The 16,489-nt window shown below is 45.5% G+C and overlaps 3 protein-coding genes across 12 annotated transcripts in view; 1 reads left to right on the top strand and 2 right to left on the bottom strand.

The window, feature by feature from the left end:
• Positions 1-889: 889 nt before the first annotated feature.
• On the bottom strand, positions 890-11,496 carry LOC148318594 (delta-type opioid receptor-like). 3 transcript variants are annotated; one of them, XM_088282593.1, is made up of 7 exons: positions 11,177-11,496; positions 10,804-10,995; positions 8,596-8,669; positions 8,123-8,196; positions 5,047-8,030; positions 1,950-2,302; positions 890-1,812 (listed from the first exon to the last, which is right to left on the bottom strand). In XM_088282593.1, the coding sequence occupies exons 5-7, from the start codon at positions 5,277-5,279 to the stop codon at positions 1,280-1,282; spliced, it is 1,119 nt and encodes a 372-aa protein (XP_088138719.1). In that variant the 5' UTR covers positions 5,280-8,030; positions 8,123-8,196; positions 8,596-8,669; positions 10,804-10,995; positions 11,177-11,496; the 3' UTR covers positions 890-1,279. The 3 variants fall into 3 exon arrangements, with proteins under 3 accessions (XP_088138719.1, XP_088138720.1, XP_088138721.1); XM_088282594.1 differs by lacking the exon at positions 11,177-11,496 and having other exon boundaries at positions 10,804-11,147; XM_088282595.1 differs by lacking the exons at positions 10,804-10,995; positions 11,177-11,496 and having other exon boundaries at positions 8,596-10,747.
• A 136-nt stretch (positions 11,497-11,632) lies between these two features.
• Positions 11,633-14,596, top strand: LOC148318593 (regulator of G protein signaling 20). The gene is made up of 5 exons (XM_088282609.1): positions 11,633-11,717; positions 12,165-12,349; positions 13,359-13,442; positions 13,528-13,762; positions 13,849-14,596. The coding sequence occupies exons 2-5, from the start codon at positions 12,189-12,191 to the stop codon at positions 14,071-14,073; spliced, it is 705 nt and encodes a 234-aa protein (XP_088138735.1). The 5' UTR covers positions 11,633-11,717; positions 12,165-12,188; the 3' UTR covers positions 14,074-14,596.
• Positions 11,681-16,489, bottom strand: part of lypla1 (lysophospholipase 1) — a 43,573-nt gene continuing 38,764 nt past the window's right edge. For 6 of the 8 annotated variants that reach the window (XM_088282604.1, XM_088282603.1, XM_088282605.1 and 3 more), the window contains 7 exons: positions 16,189-16,254; positions 16,032-16,079; positions 15,884-15,954; positions 15,738-15,811; positions 15,560-15,661; positions 15,321-15,503; positions 14,661-15,227 (listed from right to left, as the gene is read on the bottom strand). In XM_088282604.1, the coding sequence (XP_088138730.1) occupies positions 15,168-15,227; positions 15,321-15,503; positions 15,560-15,661; positions 15,738-15,811; positions 15,884-15,954; positions 16,032-16,079; positions 16,189-16,254 (604 nt within the window). In that variant the 3' untranslated portion in view covers positions 14,661-15,167. Of the gene's footprint in view, positions 12,355-13,512; positions 14,089-14,200; positions 14,436-14,660; positions 15,228-15,320; positions 15,504-15,559; positions 15,662-15,737; positions 15,812-15,883; positions 15,955-16,031; positions 16,080-16,188; positions 16,255-16,489 lie in introns of those variants that run through there. The other 2 variants (XR_015839874.1, XR_015839875.1) reach the window with 2 other exon arrangements.

The raw sequence follows: 16,489 nt of genomic DNA, 5'->3' as shown, positions 1-16,489 counted from the left end.
GCTGATGGACGAAGGTTGACATGCTACAAGGACAATCATATTACACTCTACGTACTGATTGATAATCTGCAGGTAATATTTGAGCATGCCGATGGGATTATTAGGTCGCCATGCACAGCACACTTGACGGGATTATTCAGTGTCAAGTCATCGATGTGGATGACCAGAAGCCCTCTGTCAAATTTTATACTCAAACACACCCTCAGGATTCCTCTTCTTAAACATGAAATCTTCTTTTGTCCAAAAATGATTCTGATCTGTTTTCATGCAGATCACGCAAACTTTTTATACATCATGGTGGTGACGGGTGGTTAGCCCAAAGGCACATTTGGTCAGAAAATCCTACACGGAATAAGTGGTCGTCAAACTGGGGTTACAAACCTACCGTAATTTGGATATGATTATGTCATGCCACCTCTTTCTGCATGAACTAATTTGAGGGGTTTAGAACAAAGGCCCTTCTTTTAGATTATAGTCCTTTTTTTTTTTTTTTTTTAGAATGAAGGCGTCTTTTCTGTAATAAAATGAAACAAAAAAAGTTTTTGTCTTGTAGCCCTTGACAAATAAGATGGCACCTGTCTTTTCAATCTTGAAAAGACTTCATCTGAGAAAATGTTGGTCCATCCCCAACCAATGTCCACCTGGTCACCATGACAACCTACATTGCGGTGCTGATGCGGTTGGGGCCACGTCTCTCAAGTTTGTAGGAAATGGAGGACAGTTCCATTTTCAGTTGTCCGGGTTCTGCGCCATCGTCTTCTCATGCCTCAAGTCCCAGAAGCTGTGCTTAAAGTTTTTGTCCTGGCAGGACGGAGAATCATACAGAAGACGTTGGCGGTGGCGGCCGAGATTTCTTGAATCAGCAACTAAAACGTGAGTTCCTTTTTGTCCGGTGAGTCTCGTAGTTCGAACCACCGAATCAAATGAAAAGAGTCATCGCTAACAGTTGACCGAATCATCTGAATCCTGCAGTCATTCTGAGTCCGACGATATGGTTCAGATTATTTGATCTGCTGACTCCAGTTAGTTGATGTAGATGATGACTCGCCCATCTGAGTCTGGAGTGTTTCTGATCAATCTGCTAACTTGAGTCAGTTCACCCCATTTGAGTCTGCTATGTCGAAGGTGACTCGATTCGTCGGAATCGTTCGCTTCTCCAAGCAATGTCCACCAGGTCGCCACGACAGTCTGACTACATTGCCGTAGTGACGTGGGTGAGACCCAAGTCTCGGGAGTCTTCTTTTTCGGCGTGGGAAACGGAAGAAAGTTCCACCGCTAGTCATGTGGTCTTACCGTTGTCATCCGGGTTCCTCAGAGGCACGGCAGCCTCCCGCACGGCCTCCAGCGCCGCCTTCCTGCTCCTGGACACCTTCTCCCGCCGTAGCCTGGCCGAAATGCAGAAGTCCTTGAAGCAGCGCTTGAAGTTCTCATCCAGGAAGGCGTAGAGGACCGGGTTGAGGCTACTGTTGGTGTAGCCCAGAGCCACGCAGAAGAAGTAGGCGGCCATGATGGCGGTGGTCTCGGGAACGCTGACCAGCACCTTGACCAGAATGAAAATGTGGATGGGGGTCCAGCACACCACGAAGACGGCCACCACCACCACCACCAGGCGGGTGATGCGACGCAGGTTTCGGTCCTTCACCCGCGAGCCGGAGAGCATGCGCACTCGCTTGAGCCGGAGGAGCATCAGCGAATAGCACACGGTGATGATCAGAACCGGGACCACAAAGGCAAACACGAACACGCACATCTTCATGAGCGTGTCCCAGTACATGTATGGCTCGGGGAACTGTAAGGCGCACTCCGTGATGCCTGCAAGGGACAAGGGCAGAAAAAAGGGAACATTTTTATGAATAAGGCCCGAACGGTACCGAGATCGCGGCCGGGGGGGCAAAAAAAAGGCTCAAGTGCCCGGCTCCGCTTGGTGAATGAAGCGGGATACAACTCACCGAGGTTCGTCTGCGTGCCGCCCAGGACGAAAGCGGGGATGCCGGCAGCCGAGGACAGGATCCAGATGCACACGTTGATCACCTTGGCATTGACGGGCGTTCGGAAATCCAGCGCCTTGACCGGGTGGCACACGGCCACGTAGCGGTCCACGCTCATCATGGTGAGCGTGAAGATGCTGGTGAACATGTTGTAGTAGTCGATGGCGATGAAGACCTTGCACACCACTTGGCCGAAGGGCCACGTGTTGAGGAGGTAGTCGGTGCTCTGGAAGGGCATGGTGGTGGTGACCAAAGCGTCGGCCAGGGCCAGGTTGAAGATGTAGATGTTGGTGGCCGTTTTCATCTTGGTGTACCTGTGACGACATGGAGAGATGCGCCGCGCTGATAACGTCTCCACCACGGCTTGAATTAAGCATCGGCTCGCTTCGTGCAATCGCCGCTTCGTTGTTATGCATCGTACGCCTCCGAGACTTGTTTTCTCCACTTCATTAATTTGGGGAAGTGAAGTCGCACTAAGTAATTACTTTTCCCTCATTCTGCCAGTTACATTTGTTTCGGTTGTTCTTTTTTTTCACGACGGGCACGTCTTCGGGGTACACAGCAAGCGCGGAGAAGAAAACAGTCTTGAAAATTCCCTTTACTTTTTCATGACTACCTGAGGCCAAACGACATTATTCACCTTAATAGCATAACGCTGTAGTTCAATTATTGATCTGGAAGGCGCGCACGCTCCAGGCAGGATGTGTTTAATTAGTGTGAGCAAAAAACGCGGCCAAGTCATCAATAAAACAATTCGCCTAATCGCGTTTGTTTCGTCTTGCCGCTTTGCTGTATTTAAACAGTCGCGATTTTTTTCGCTACACTCGGGGAGTATTTTCTCTTAGAGACGTTTTCAAAAAGGCCAAATTCAGTTTATTAAACAAGAGCTCCGTTTTATTTGAGTCATTTGTGAAATGATTCGCTTGAATCACTGTTACTGGAAAGAAAGGAGCCAAGTCAGATGTTCGAATCATCTGAGTCAGTTCCGGTTCAACGGGTTCAACCGAGTGCACGATGTTTTCGCTAAGTCTGCAGACTCGTTCCAGAGAACCAAATCATCGGAGTCTGTCGTGCTTCCAGGGAGTCTGCTGAACGTCGACCAGATCATTTGTGTCTGCTGAGTCAAGTCAGTCAACAAAATAATCCGAATCTACCGTGTTTCTGGTGAGTCGGCTAATTTGAGTCAGTCACCCGATCACCTGAATCTTCTGAGTCTGTAAATTTGCCTGAGTCACCCAAATCATCTGATTCTGCGGTGAGTCCACTAACTCGAGTCAGCGAAGCGAGTCGAGTCAACCAAATCCTTGCTAACATGAGTCAGTCAACCTAATGATCCGAGTCTGTCGTGTTTCTGGTGAGTCGGCTCATTTGAGTCAGTCACCCGATTACTTGAATCTTCGGAATCTGCATTCTTTCCGCCTCGGTCACCCGAATCAGCTGATTCTGCGGTGAGTCCATTAACTCGAGTCAGTGAATCGAGTGAACCAAGACCTTCCTAGCATGAGTCAATCAACCAAATCAGATGAGTCGTCCATCAGCCGATTACCAAAATCATCTCAGTCGGTTGTGTTTCCAAACGTAATTGGCCCGGTGTACTTGCGGCAGCAGTCAACCAGACAACTCACACGATCCTCGTGAACGGATTTACAGTTGTTCACGCCTGTCGCCAATATCCAAGTGTTGACCTAAACCATCGAGTGTACGGTTAATAAGGCGACGTCGTCCAGCTTAATTGGTTCTCGCTCGAAGCGGCGCGACATCAGCAATCAGGACCCGCGTGACACCTTTCTAATACCGAGCGTCGCGTAATCAATGTTTAATATAAAGGCATCGATTGGAAGGCGACCTCGTCGCTCGGCGTTTGAATGAAATGCTCCTCTTCAAGCGCTTCGAAAGCCACCGGTGTGGCTAGGTGTCACTTTCGATTTGAGATTTTGATCGGCTACATTTTTGATTGATCATCAAAGCGGATTTTCCGCCTCCGTGTGTCGTAAATAAAGAGCCAATGTGGCCCCTCGGAGCTATAATTAATATCATGTTGAGCGGGCTGCTGGGAGGATGTGATTTATGGAAGATTTGTGATTGCTTCCGTGGGGCCACTTCTCAAGGGGGGGGGGTTCGTAAAACGGACTCGTCGCCGGTCAGGGGCACATATCAACTCGAGCAATCGATGCGGCATGTCACACATTTAATGCTGAATTAATGACATTGTGAAAGTGAGACTCCACAGGTTTGGCTCGTAAGGAAACCGGTCACTTTATTAGGCACGCCCAGTCGTGGAAAAAATGCCGCCACAAGCAGCAAACAAAAAGTTAAAGTTTGTCGCTCTCCGGCTGGCAAACTTGGACTAAACCTTCTCGGGAGAAGGAGAAAACTAAATTTTCAGTTTTTGTCTGACTAGATGACGTGGCGGGGCCCTCAACTTTTGAATTTCATATTTTATTGGCCACAAGAGAGAAAATGCTCGCAACGATTTTGTAAAAATGACACATAATAAGCAATTTCATGCCGAGACCACAAATAAAAGTTATTGCGTGAGCACAAAATGTTTTGGATTGAAAACCACATGCAGATGTTGTGTCCGTGAGAAGAGAATAAGAATGGCCAGCAGAACCTTTCTTTCCAGTTTGAAATTAGACTTAAAATCCTTTGGAGGGAAACAACAAAACATCTAGAATGATCATTTTATTTGTAGTCCGCACACGTTTATAAAGTAATTTGTTCCAATCAATATTTTAAATTAACTTTTTTTTTTTATGTAATCCCTCAAGGGAAATTCTAAAATGGCTGGATGTTATTTGCAGGCAATTCTATTTTTAATTATATTTTTTAAATGTTTTTTTTCATTTCATGTGAATTATTTTTTCTTAAAATCTAAAAAAAAATTTAATTAATTGAATTTATTACAGTCCTGTATATAGTCAATTTATTTCAAGTTCTTTCTCAATAATTATCATAATAATATATATATATATATATATATATATATATATGTATATATGTATATATATATATATAAAATGTCAAACGTATTCTGTAAATTGACGCGTGTGCCTACCTGATGATGACATACATGACCAGGCAGTTGCCGAGCAATCCCACCACGAAGACGAGCGAGTAGACGGCGGTGATGATGGGGATGATGGGCGACAAGGCGTCCTGCTCCCAGCCCTCGTCGCTGCTGCCGTTGCGGCTCCACGCCAAAGCCGCCGAAGCGTTGCCGGCGGCCGCGCTCGGCGCATCTTGCTGCGGCCGCTCCCGGAACGTCTCGGCCGGATTGGCGCTTTCCATCCTTCAAACGCAACTCAACTTCTCGCTCAAACACGTGCACACACGTTTACTTGCTGTGCGCAGCAAACTTTGGCGAGAGGCGGAGATGACAGGAGAGGAGAGGAGAGGAGAAGTCGTGCACGCGCAACGCACACTGGCCACATGCGCGCGGCACACGACGTGGCGCGCGCGCGAGAGAGAGAGAGAGAGCGACGACAGCGGCGGCGGCACAGCCACGCGCGTTCTTCTGTCACTTTATTAGGTACACCAGCTCAAGACATCCACTGCGAGAAATAATAAAAATCCTCGCGAGGCGAGACTTGAGCTGAGCGCGAATGCAAATGATTGGAATGTTTTGCTGATATCTCATTTTATGTTACTTGAATGTTTTCATTTGGCAAAGAAGATAATTGTCCTCATTTCCATAAAATAGGAACTGAAATGACGACAAAGCTACATCTGGGTGAGCAAGTTTTTTACTTTTTTTTTTTTTGTCTTCAAATCTTGTGGTTCTCGGGTAACCAAAAGTGTGATGATAACCATAGAGTGGGAAACGCAAGCATTTTATTTCCGACCAAAATATGCCTAAACTCCGCCAAGACTTCAGTTGCGTCATCTATTTTTGTTTTGCTTTTTCTTGGGCTTTTTAGAGCAAATCAGAAATGCAAACTCTGAATTTTGTCGGTGACAGAATTATTTCCATGATGGTGACGAGAGGAGCGCGCCGTTTTTTTTTTCCCCGAGAGTTGCTAATGTTTGAGAGCCGCTGTCTGCATGTCCGCGCGTTATGACGCAGACGTGAGCGTGTTATCCTTCATTTACTTGCGTTTGCGATGGCGAGCGAGCGAGCGAAGGCCAATTTGGTGGCAGGAAGTGCAATTTGCTTTCTCCTCGGGAGATTTCACATTTGCCACGCAGCACTTAAAGGAGCGTCGTCAGACGTGGTTGGCTTGTTTTAAAAGCTTAAAAGCGACATAAATAGCCAGCGACTTTGAAATGAACGCGCTAATGTACTTTAATGTCGCCTGCCGTCACATTTCAAAACAGCAAAATGGATTTTGCAATTGCTCCTGTTAGACAAAGAACAATGACGTTTTTTTTTCCTTCCCTGGATTCTTGAAACTTGTCACCTCCACTTGACACACGGCCATTTGAGACTCCACTTGAATTTGACTTCCTGTGACTCCGTCGAAGTGACGAACTTGACAAGTCTTGCGTGTTCACATTTAATCAAATCTGCACTTTGGAGCTTTGGGACCGTCGCCAATGTATCCTTTTTATTATGTATTCATTTTACTGAAGCGAGGCAATTGAGAATAGATTTTCTTTTCTTTCGCCGTGCTGATCTGGCAGAGATGACGCCAAACAAATGTCCAAATAACGTCTTTCCCCCCGCCCCTGTGCTCATCATAAAACAATACGAGATCAACTCCTCCAAAATAAGGGATTATCCAGATTATGGCGAGAGCCTGTCGCCGTGGTTACTGGCAGGCCATGTGACTCGCCACGTCGGTGGCTTTTGCATAGCAAGTGGACTGAAGACTCCTCAGTTATTTCAACAAGCTCTCTAAAAAATAAAAACGAAAAAAAAACAAAAAAAAAACCATGCCAGACAGTCAGCGTCATCCGAGACGGCCCAATCACTCCGACGGATTTTTTGTTGCCATTTGAGGGTCCGTTAATTGAGGTGACCAACCCAAGCGCACTCGACATTTTGAAAGATTGTCATTTCTGTGTGTGTGTGTGCGTCGATGATCTATGAGCTAGCGGCAAATGGTAGCGAGCGTCCGTGGGCTAAATCGCCGACTCAGCATCACGAGATGGATGGCGACGGGAATTGGCGGGCGGGACCGTGATGATGCGCCCACCGTTTTTTTTTTTTTTTAATTTAATTTTTTTTTATGTGGGATCTCTGTGTGAAAAAGACGACAGATGGTGGCATCATCCTACCTTTGCTGTGCTCTGTGTGGAACGCAAATGAAGGTGTTGCGGAAGATTTCACGGGGGAAAAAAAAGAATCGCCTGCCTTGGCTGTGTTCTGCGTCAAACACAGACGTGGATGAATGCCAGGTCTCATGCATCCATTTTTTGTTGGCTTTCCGTGTAGAAGGCGACATTTGTGGCGTTTTGCTGGCTTCCGTGTGAAAATCATGTGCAGCCTGATTTTGGGCTGCCCGCATGCAGCAATTTTGCAGGACCTCTTCGAAAAGTTTCTTTTAAAAAGGAATCAGGCTGACGTAAAAGAATGCAAGACAATCCCAGGAGTGCTTTTTTTTTTTTGTTTAGCTCCTTTTGTTGCAGCTTCAAAGCAAAGTTGTCTTTTCTTCCCTTGACATCAATGCGTGGCGCAGCTTTTACGCGTCGCTTCTTCTTATTTTTATTATTATTACAAAAACGTCACCGCAAAACACGCATGGATCATAACAACCCAAGTTTGAATAGTAGGATAAAAAAAAAGAAGAAAATATTAAACGCTCACTCTTTCATTTTTTTGCTGTGTGTGTGTGCACGTTGTGAATAATTTAGTGACAAAGAAACGTGTCTCGCAGGTTCTGATGAGCTCATAAGAGCCGTTGTGACGCGATCATTAATGTCAACTTTTTTCTTTTCATAAACGGCAACACGTTCAAAGGTAGCTCTTTTCTTTTTTTTTTTTTTTCTTAATCACGTGACCACCGTTAGAAGCTCCTAAATATTTTGCTTTCAAGTGTCAAGAGAGTGTTAAATACTCACACACATACACACGCATATCAATCTGACCTTATCGACATTCTGCACAGACGAGCATCCATCAAACAAAAAAAAAAAAAAATTTTTCCATCAGTTCCCCAGGTGACCACGGATGAAAGATGATGGGCACCAACCTCTACGGTCTTCCTCCTCACATTCCTCTCCCCCATCTTGCGCCTCTTCCTTTTCTCCTTCGCTTTCATGTGTGCTGCACGAAAAAGGGAATTTGAGACATGGAAATAAAAAAAAATTAAATAAAAAGCGTATGACACCAATACGTTGTTATGCATTCATGGACAATGGTAATGGCGAGAAAAACTGTGATTCTGGATTGTTCCTGAAGGCAACACCACATGAGACTGGATGGATTTTTTTTTTTGCTCTTTCAAACATCCATCCATTGACGACATACGCGATCCCATTTGACTTCGGGCAGGAGGCGGGGTTATACCCTGAATTGATTGCCAGGCACAAAGACGAACAATCGTTCAGTCACAATCACACCTCGGGACAATTTAGCGTTCCATTAACCTACCATGTGAATGTGCAAGGAAACCGGAGCACCCGGAGAAAAGCCACAAAGGCAATTTTTTTTTTTTGTACTCACGTGAATCATAAATTGTCCGTTCTTTTGCTCATCTTCAGGCGGGCCTTCAATTTCCATGGCGTGTGCACGTGATTCTGATAAGAGCAAACATAAAAGTGATCACACGGCCATAGCGATAACAAAGGAGCTTCGATTAAAAAAAAAAAAACGACACGGTTGGAGCGCGATAATAGTTAATTAACTGTCAGATTTGATCTCTGCGTGCTGAAATGTTTCAATAGCTTCTGTTACTCACATTTGTGAGTCCTCCAAATTTTTTTAGAAATAGAAATGATAAAGGACATTTTGGAGCAATCACTGAGTTGTGATTCCACACTGTCGAAGGTAACATAAATTCACGAAATTTTGTTTTTCTTAATGAAGTTATGCACAGCACATTGATGAACATTACAACAAACTCTTGCATGTTGTTGGGGAAAAACTATGATTTCCAGCAGCTCCTGAATGCAACACGAGACAAATTGGGATGTCTTGGATTTTTACAAATGGCGAACTTTTTTGCCGGCGTTTAAATTGGCTGCACGTATCGTGCTCCTAAAAATTCTGCTTTGCGTCTCAACCAGAAAGGCCGCAATTGCGCTTTGTTGCCCATAGGTGGCAATGTTTTCCAGAGTTTTGCATGAGTCAAGACGCTGTTTTTCTCACCTACCTACAATTTAAAAGTCTCTCACTCGACACTTCACGGGCCTTTAAATGAGACCCATTTTGAAAAATCCGACTGGCAAAAAAAAAAGGAATAAATTGAGTTTGAAAAGTCCTACGACAAAATTTTGACTGCTTTGGCAACTGCGTGTTCATTTCCTCTAATGAGCGCAAGATGGCGCGTGGACTTCCCATTCTTCTTCTTCTTTTCTGGCAGGAACACGTGTCACGTGGTAACAACCTTCTCGTTAGTGCACCGAGATGTCTCATTAGCCACGTGTTGCTCCACCAGTATGTGTCCGATTTGACTGGCTGAGTGGGAGCAATGATGATGATGATGATGACGATCATCATCATCGTCATCATCGGTCCCCCACCGTCCCGCGAGAGCGTGACGGGATGGCGTCCCAATCATCAAGAGACAAGATGGAGCTCACGATCCAAGGAAGGAGGGCGACCAATTATAAATGCAAAAAATAAAATAAAATAAATAAAAAAAGAGACCGCCAAGGTTCTGCTTTCAAGTAGCGTGATGAAGCAAAATTAGGGTTTCAAACTTTTGAGATTAGGGTTTCAAGGTAAGGTTTTAAAGTCGGGTGTTAAACAAGAATTGTGTTTCAAATAAATGTTCTGAGCCCAGCTTCATGTTTTCTAAGAAATGTTTGCGTTGCCAATTTAGTTTTGAGGCCAGGATTAGGGTTTGAAATTCAATGACCCAATCTGGGTTACGGTTTCAAGAGAATTCGTGTTGATCGGAGCGTTGCGTGCTTCTGTTCTTTAACAACCTCTCCCACACGGCCACCGCCGCATGTTGTGCACTCAGCATGCATGTGGGTGGAGGATGCACGCCATGTGTGTGTGTGTGTGTGTGTGTGTGTGTGTGTCTCTCTCTGCGGGACCATTACAGTGATGTAAGGCCTGCAAACACGTGCGGCCATGTTGAGTGTGGGCGATAGGCGGCTTCACGTCCGCCTTCAATTGAGTTGTGATTGCTGAGCGTGTACATTGGGTGAATTTATTGTGGTATTTTAAGCTTGGGCTGATACATCTTGACCGTGTTTTACGGCGGCAGCCATTCTAGCATCTTACGGCTAACAAGCTGTTCATTATTAATGGCCACCCGCCACCAACTGGCAGGAAATATCGGCGTGATAAAACAGCAACAGCTCGCCTTTACTTTCTTCTCCTTGTTCTTATTTTTTGTGGTTGTTGTTTTTATGATGAGTTTCGGGAGGCAATTTAAGTGCCAGAGGCCACGTGAGGCCTGAAATGAAATCTGGTGCCGGATTGATCCTTTGAGTCCTTACAAGCGAACTATTCCTGAATTAATACAGCCAGCAGTCACTGCTTCGGTAAGGCAGCAAGTCCCGAGGCCAAGCGCAAAAATTGGCAAATAACGACTGTGTGCCACCTATAAATAATTATTTGAATAGTTGAAAATGCAAAATATCGCCCAAAGGGGAACAGACGCTATGTAACCCATAAAAACAAAAATGACAACTTCTCTATTAGTCAATGATACACACGAAGGATCTGAGCTGTGCAATGAATGGCTCAAGTAGTTACCTGGAGATGGCGGCAAATCACAACATTTGTCCAAATGAAACTCCTCAACCACATCCACATAGTTCCTTGGCAGCAAGAAGGCGGTGAAGCATGACCTTGAATCACCTTTGAAGCTCCTCAACTGACACTGACAGATGGCTCCAAGACACCACAAGATGGCGCCAATGCAATGTTTTTATTGCTTCGTTTGGCCTGGGCATTAAAAAAAAAAGCATAAAGACAGGCTTCCAAATCCAATTTGCTAACTGCAAATATTTGGCCCTTCGCTGGATACATATGATAGCAGTTACCAATCCCGTCAAGTTAAATAAGGAAAGCTACAGCAAGTTTGCATGGACGGATGGATAGTAAGATGAATGAACGAGATTCTTACTTGCATGATAAAAACGCTCGCTATGGGAGAATTATGGTGTGAAAAGGGCCGCTCGCTCCATTTTGCACGCACGCTAAGACAATTCCTTGCTAGTCTATAGTCCTCTGAAACGTTGAGACAGGATTAACTTCTTCCATTTCTTATTTTAAAACATGAGCATAAGGCTCCCACTAACATGTTTCTCATCCCAGTGGACGATGATCGAACTCTTTGGAGCCGTCGTGACTTGGTTCGTGCAAGACGTCACAACCTGTTTTGGGAGCGGAGCTTTACTGCCCTCTGGTGGCCGCTATGTATATTGCACCTTAACGGCACAGCCGGCCGCTTTTGTTATATTGGACTGCATTTGAAAAGAAAATCTTGATACTTATAGATTTTTTTACGTCGGTTGAATTATATTGAAGCAAATGGATTAAAGAGACAGTCAACTGCTTAGATTTGCGCATGCGCAAATCTGGACACCCCCACCACCACCCCCCACCTCCAACTCCGCTGCCTTCCTCCCCGCTGCAAAAACAGCACCTGCATTCATGGTGACACAGTGAGTACATACGAGTGGGGCTTTATTTGCAACATTTTCCGTATTTATGCAAGTGGGGGTTGAAGAAGGTTTGAGTGTTTGCTTGTGAGTGTGCTTTTTTTTCCTGTGTGGAATGGTGCCAATGCAGCATCCAAACCCAGGCTGGGTTACTTACTTGCATTTGCATGCGAGGCGAATGCGCAGCACGACTCTTTAGAATGCAAATATTCGGAGCCTTTTCAATACAAATTAATGCTTTTATATGGCGACGTGCATGTTGATGGGCTTTTGCAAGAGGCAGATGGATGCTGCCTTGTCGCCAGGTTGAGTGACGAAGAGGAGGCTGCATTCATTCACTGAAGGAAAGGGTGGAGGGTGGGCTGCGGAGGGGGGTGGCGGGGTGTTGCAGATGTGACTAATAGTGCACGCACGTCGGACGGTGTCAAGTGTGGCGTTGCTCGCGTGCAGTTCACGGGCTCGGAGTGGCCGGAGATGCGCAAGAGGCAGCAGATGCAGGTGCACCAGGAAGCCGCCGCCGCCGCCTACCTGCACGCCAGAGACGGCCGCCACGCCATGGCCGACGCCCCCTCCAACCCCTCCAACGCCTCCAACGCCTGCTGCTTCTGCTGGTGCTGCTGCTGCAGCTGCTCCTGGTAACCTCAAATTAAAAAAAAAAAGTCGAACGGGGTTGGGCCACGATGGGATGACGACTAGGTCTTTGGAATAGTAAAAAATCATTTATATTAGCATTATACAATGTTAATTAAATGATCAATTAATTAACAAAGCCCCAAATTTAGATTAGTAATTTATGTTAAAAAAAAGGAAATAACCCACATTTTTAGGTTCCTTTTTTAATTAGCCAGTACTTTAATGACGTAAAAGGTGATTTTTTAACTATCAATACTTATTTTTCTAATGTGATTAAAGTTTTTTTTTAAATTATGACGGTATTTTAAAACATCTTTATTATCCTGCATTTGTATTCTGTTTAAAAAAGTTTTAATTGGCAATAGTGTATTTTTGGTTTCCTGTAAAATTGTTCATTTTAATATTTTTTTAAATAAAAAATATTAAAATATAAACATGATGCACTTACAATTATTCATAGTTTTCATTTTTGTACAATTTTCTGCATGTAAAATAATGTGAAAGTGGAAAAATATATGTTAACAGAAATAAAATAAAGCAAAACTACTCACCCTTCGGATGACATAATGGAACAGAATCAAAGAGTTAACGTGAATCATGTTAATATGCAGCATTACTTTTCGACCGACTTGACAGATCATAAATGTTTGACTATCGTTCAGCAGCTGCTCGCCACGTCGGCCGACTCAAGTGAATGTTTGCAATTATTTCAGGACGGTGTTTCAATTTGGGTGTTTTTGGAATCATGGCGCGCTTACGTCTTTGAGGGATTGTCTTGAGTGATTGTTTTCGCTCCCACGAGGCGCCTTTTAATTGTTGTGCCGTTCCCAAGTGGGGCAGCAGAACCAATTAGAGCCGGTGTCAGGTGCTGCCGACATTTTAATGACGTGACTTCTTGCTATTTACGCGGAACACGCCCGACGACTGTTACCATCTCTGAATGGCCGGCCCTGGATTTATTTTGTCAGATTGGACATCCAGGAACGGTGACAAACATCTCCTTTCTTGCAGCTTAACCGTTCGAGGCGAGGACGAGACGATCCAGCGATCCGCGTGCGATCGCAGGACGGAGGACGCAAACAACTGTGAAGAGAGGTAAGCTCCACTTGGCAAGTACGAGGACCCGACGGGCCGTCTGACCCCCCCCCCCCCTCTCTCCACCCACCTTGTCGTGCGGAAGCCCCAAGGCCACGCTGGAGGACGCTCGGTCGTGGACGGCGTCCTTCGAGAAGGTGATGAAGAGCGCGGCGGGGCGCGGCTGCTTCCGCCAGTTCCTGCGCACCGAGTTCAGCGAGGAGAACATGATGTTCTGGCTGGCCTGCGAGGAGCTCAAGAAGGAGACCAACAAGACGGTGGTGGAGGAGAAAGTGCGGCAAATATACGAGGACTTCATCTCCATCCTCTCCCCAAAGGAGGTGAAGAAACCACGCATAACGCAAGCGCCTCGAAGCAAAAGCCGATGATGATGAACAGGCAGCTCGTTTTTTTTTTTTTCCTGCAGGTCAGCCTGGACTCGCGCGTACGCGACATGATCAACCGCAACATGCTGGAGCCCACCTCGCACACCTTCGATGACGCCCAGCAGCAGATTTACACGCTGATGCAGAGAGACTCGTACCCACGCTACATCAACTCTGCCGCCTACACCGATCTGCTCAAGAGCCTGGAGGAGCCGCCGCCGCCAACGCCGATGCCAACGCCGCCGCCGCCCCCTCCAAAGTCATAGCAGACTGACCATTAGCTTTAAAAACGAAAAAAAAACAGCATGTGTCACAAGGAAGTCGTGCATCCCGCATCCACGGCTAGCCCGCAAATGTCTATTTTTCTATTCTCCCCAAGTTGCACTTTTCTACCTTATTTCCAGAAGGGGGCAGCGCAGCCACCACATTTCGCTGTCTTTGAGGTCTATCACGAGCCTTAAAAGCATCGAGACGTTTCATTATGAAGACGGAAAGTGCCTTTGGGACAACATCTTCTACACGGGGCACATTTCCAGTCCATCCGTCCGACGTTGGTGCTTTTCAGCTCTTCTCCAGCTTAAATAGACAAGATAGATACCGATATCTAGCAATCTCCATCCAGTTGTATCTGCGGATATATAGGACGTGCGTTTCAATACTGTGATTCTCAACGAGGAGAGACGATGTGAAAACATGACCAGTGGTTTAGTTGCGTCGCGTCTAAAGGCAAAATGTTTGTGTGAAAAGCAGTTCAATAAAAGCACAATCGTGTTGTTTTGATGGACACGTTTCATTCGCTAGCGGTGAAAATTGTTTCATGGCAAAAACTGCAAAATGGACAACAAGATACCCAAAAGGTTTTGTTTTTGTATTTTCCCTAACTTTTTTTTTTTAAATCAACACTTTGTGACTACACTGGGTCACATTGACCCCAAAACAACCCAAATAATATCTTCAAATGAACCGAAAAAAATACATTTGGCAACAATGCAATTAAATTGTCTCATTAACAGATGGTAAGATACAAGTCAATTCATTATAATACATCGTTAAAAACACAAAAATAGAAACAACGAACAAACAGACATAATAGGCCATTTATTATGCGTTAAAAGTACAGCTCTCGATACCCCGGAACAGGAAATGGCTTTTTAGCATCACAATCAAGCAACTGATGTCACTTTACCGTAACGTCGCTCCATGGCGGGACGGGACGGGCGGGGCGGGATGGGACGTACCTCACCCGGAGCGCAACGTGAAGCGGTCCCGCGCACCTCTTAAGCACTAGAGCAGCGGTGGAGGCGTGTTTGTTGTCGTCAAGTGTCCTCAAGCCGAATCCAACAGGAGGAGGCGGCGGCTTTCATTCGTTGCTGATGGCGGGGAGCTGCTTCTCAATGAATCGCTTGATGTCCACCATTTCCTGTTCACAAACAACATCAGGATTTGGATTTATTACGCTTTTCCGGCATTAAAGTTGCCCATCTCTGGTCTCGAGAATCCATTTGGTGCAAACCTCAGGACAGGCGCTGTGCGGCAGGCCGGGATACGCCTTGAAGATGACGTTGTCGGGTCCCAGGAGGCTCCTCAGCTTTTCGGCGGTGCGACTGCCGAAGGAGAACGGCACCAGCGGGTCGGCCTCGCCGTGGCATTGCAGCACGGTCACGTCCTTGTTAGCGCCAGAGACGCTCGCCGCCGCCTACGGAGAGCCGTTAGTAGGAGGACACTTTCATTGGAATAACCGGACTTGCCTACCTGAGGGAAGGCGTTACGCAGAGGAAGCCAGCAGCTGAGGGCTACCACCCCGGCTAGCTTCTGCTGGCTGGTCAGAGCCGTATACAGTGACAAAGCACCGCCCTGAGATTAAAACATTTATATAATAAAATAAAAGACACAAAAAAGACCGGGGAAAACTATTTGGTTTCATACTCACCTGTGAGAATCCACCAAGGATGATTCTATGGGAAGGAATGCCGTTCTTGACTTCTTGGTCTATCATGGCTTTAACTGAGGATGAATTAAAAGTACGTGATTCTCTGAATGCAACGCGATGACATCACACGGAAGGAACAGACGCACGGTTGTCTGACGCTCTCTTGATGCCGGCCTCGTCTTCCTGCGCTTCTGGACTCAAGCCGTAAATGTCGAACCTGCACACAAATATGAAAATGTGACTCCGTTTATATGTAAATGTTTATTTCGGATACTTTCATGTGCATCCACTTACCAGGAAGGCATGGACATTCGCATGTTTAAGGTGACAGGCATGGTAGGGCTGTAAATAACAATAAACTGAATTAAGTATTGTCGTGATAAGTATCATCGTGAGGAAACAAACAAAAAATACGGTTAAGTTATATGCTAATTACGAAACAAATACATACGCATGTGGGCAAATGTACTTCACGTGTGGAATCTTGATCCCACCAAATGCTTCCGCCCAGCCGTGACTGTCAAAAAATAAATTCCGTGTATAAAAAACATTAAATGCAATAGTTAAACTCACAATGCATAAAAAGGGCCCATGCATGGGACTTTATTCACAATACACTTGTGAATACAATTTGCATACAAAAAAAAATAGCAGTCACCATATGCAGCGCACTTTCAGAGTTTTTTTTTTTACAAACCCAAGACATCTAAAGTCCTGATATTGTGCTGCTGTCGAATGCAACGAAGATGAAA

Source organism: Idiotropiscis lumnitzeri, chromosome 19 (genome assembly GCF_059441095.1).
Source record: "Idiotropiscis lumnitzeri isolate Australia: NSW breed Sydney's pygmy pipehorse chromosome 19, RoL_Ilum_1.0, whole genome shotgun sequence".
In the NCBI taxonomy this organism is placed as follows: domain Eukaryota; kingdom Metazoa; phylum Chordata; class Actinopteri; order Syngnathiformes; family Syngnathidae; genus Idiotropiscis; species Idiotropiscis lumnitzeri.
The sequence above is the reverse complement of the archived record's forward strand: the minus strand, read 5'-3'. Positions and strand labels throughout refer to the sequence as shown.

What these genes read in the sequence shown, in the direction of transcription:
- LOC148318594 (XM_088282593.1), bottom strand. Translation starts at nt 5,279, where the DNA reads ATGGAAAGCGCCAATCCGGCCGAGACGTTCCGGGAGCGGCCGCAGCAA. An exon ending in GTCATGTATGTCATCATCAG is followed by an intron (nt 2,303 to 5,046) that starts GTAGGCACACGC and finishes ATGTCGTCACAG; the next exon opens with GTACACCAAGATGAAAACGG. An exon ending in CGGCACGCAGACGAACCTCG is followed by an intron (nt 1,813 to 1,949) that starts GTGAGTTGTATC and finishes TGTCCCTTGCAG; the next exon opens with GCATCACGGAGTGCGCCTTA.
- LOC148318593 (XM_088282609.1), top strand. Translation starts at nt 12,189, where the DNA reads ATGCGCAAGAGGCAGCAGATGCAGGTGCACCAGGAAGCCGCCGCCGCC. An exon ending in GCAAACAACTGTGAAGAGAG is followed by an intron (nt 13,443 to 13,527) that starts GTAAGCTCCACT and finishes GTCGTGCGGAAG; the next exon opens with CCCCAAGGCCACGCTGGAGG. An exon ending in CCATCCTCTCCCCAAAGGAG is followed by an intron (nt 13,763 to 13,848) that starts GTGAAGAAACCA and finishes TTTTTCCTGCAG; the next exon opens with GTCAGCCTGGACTCGCGCGT.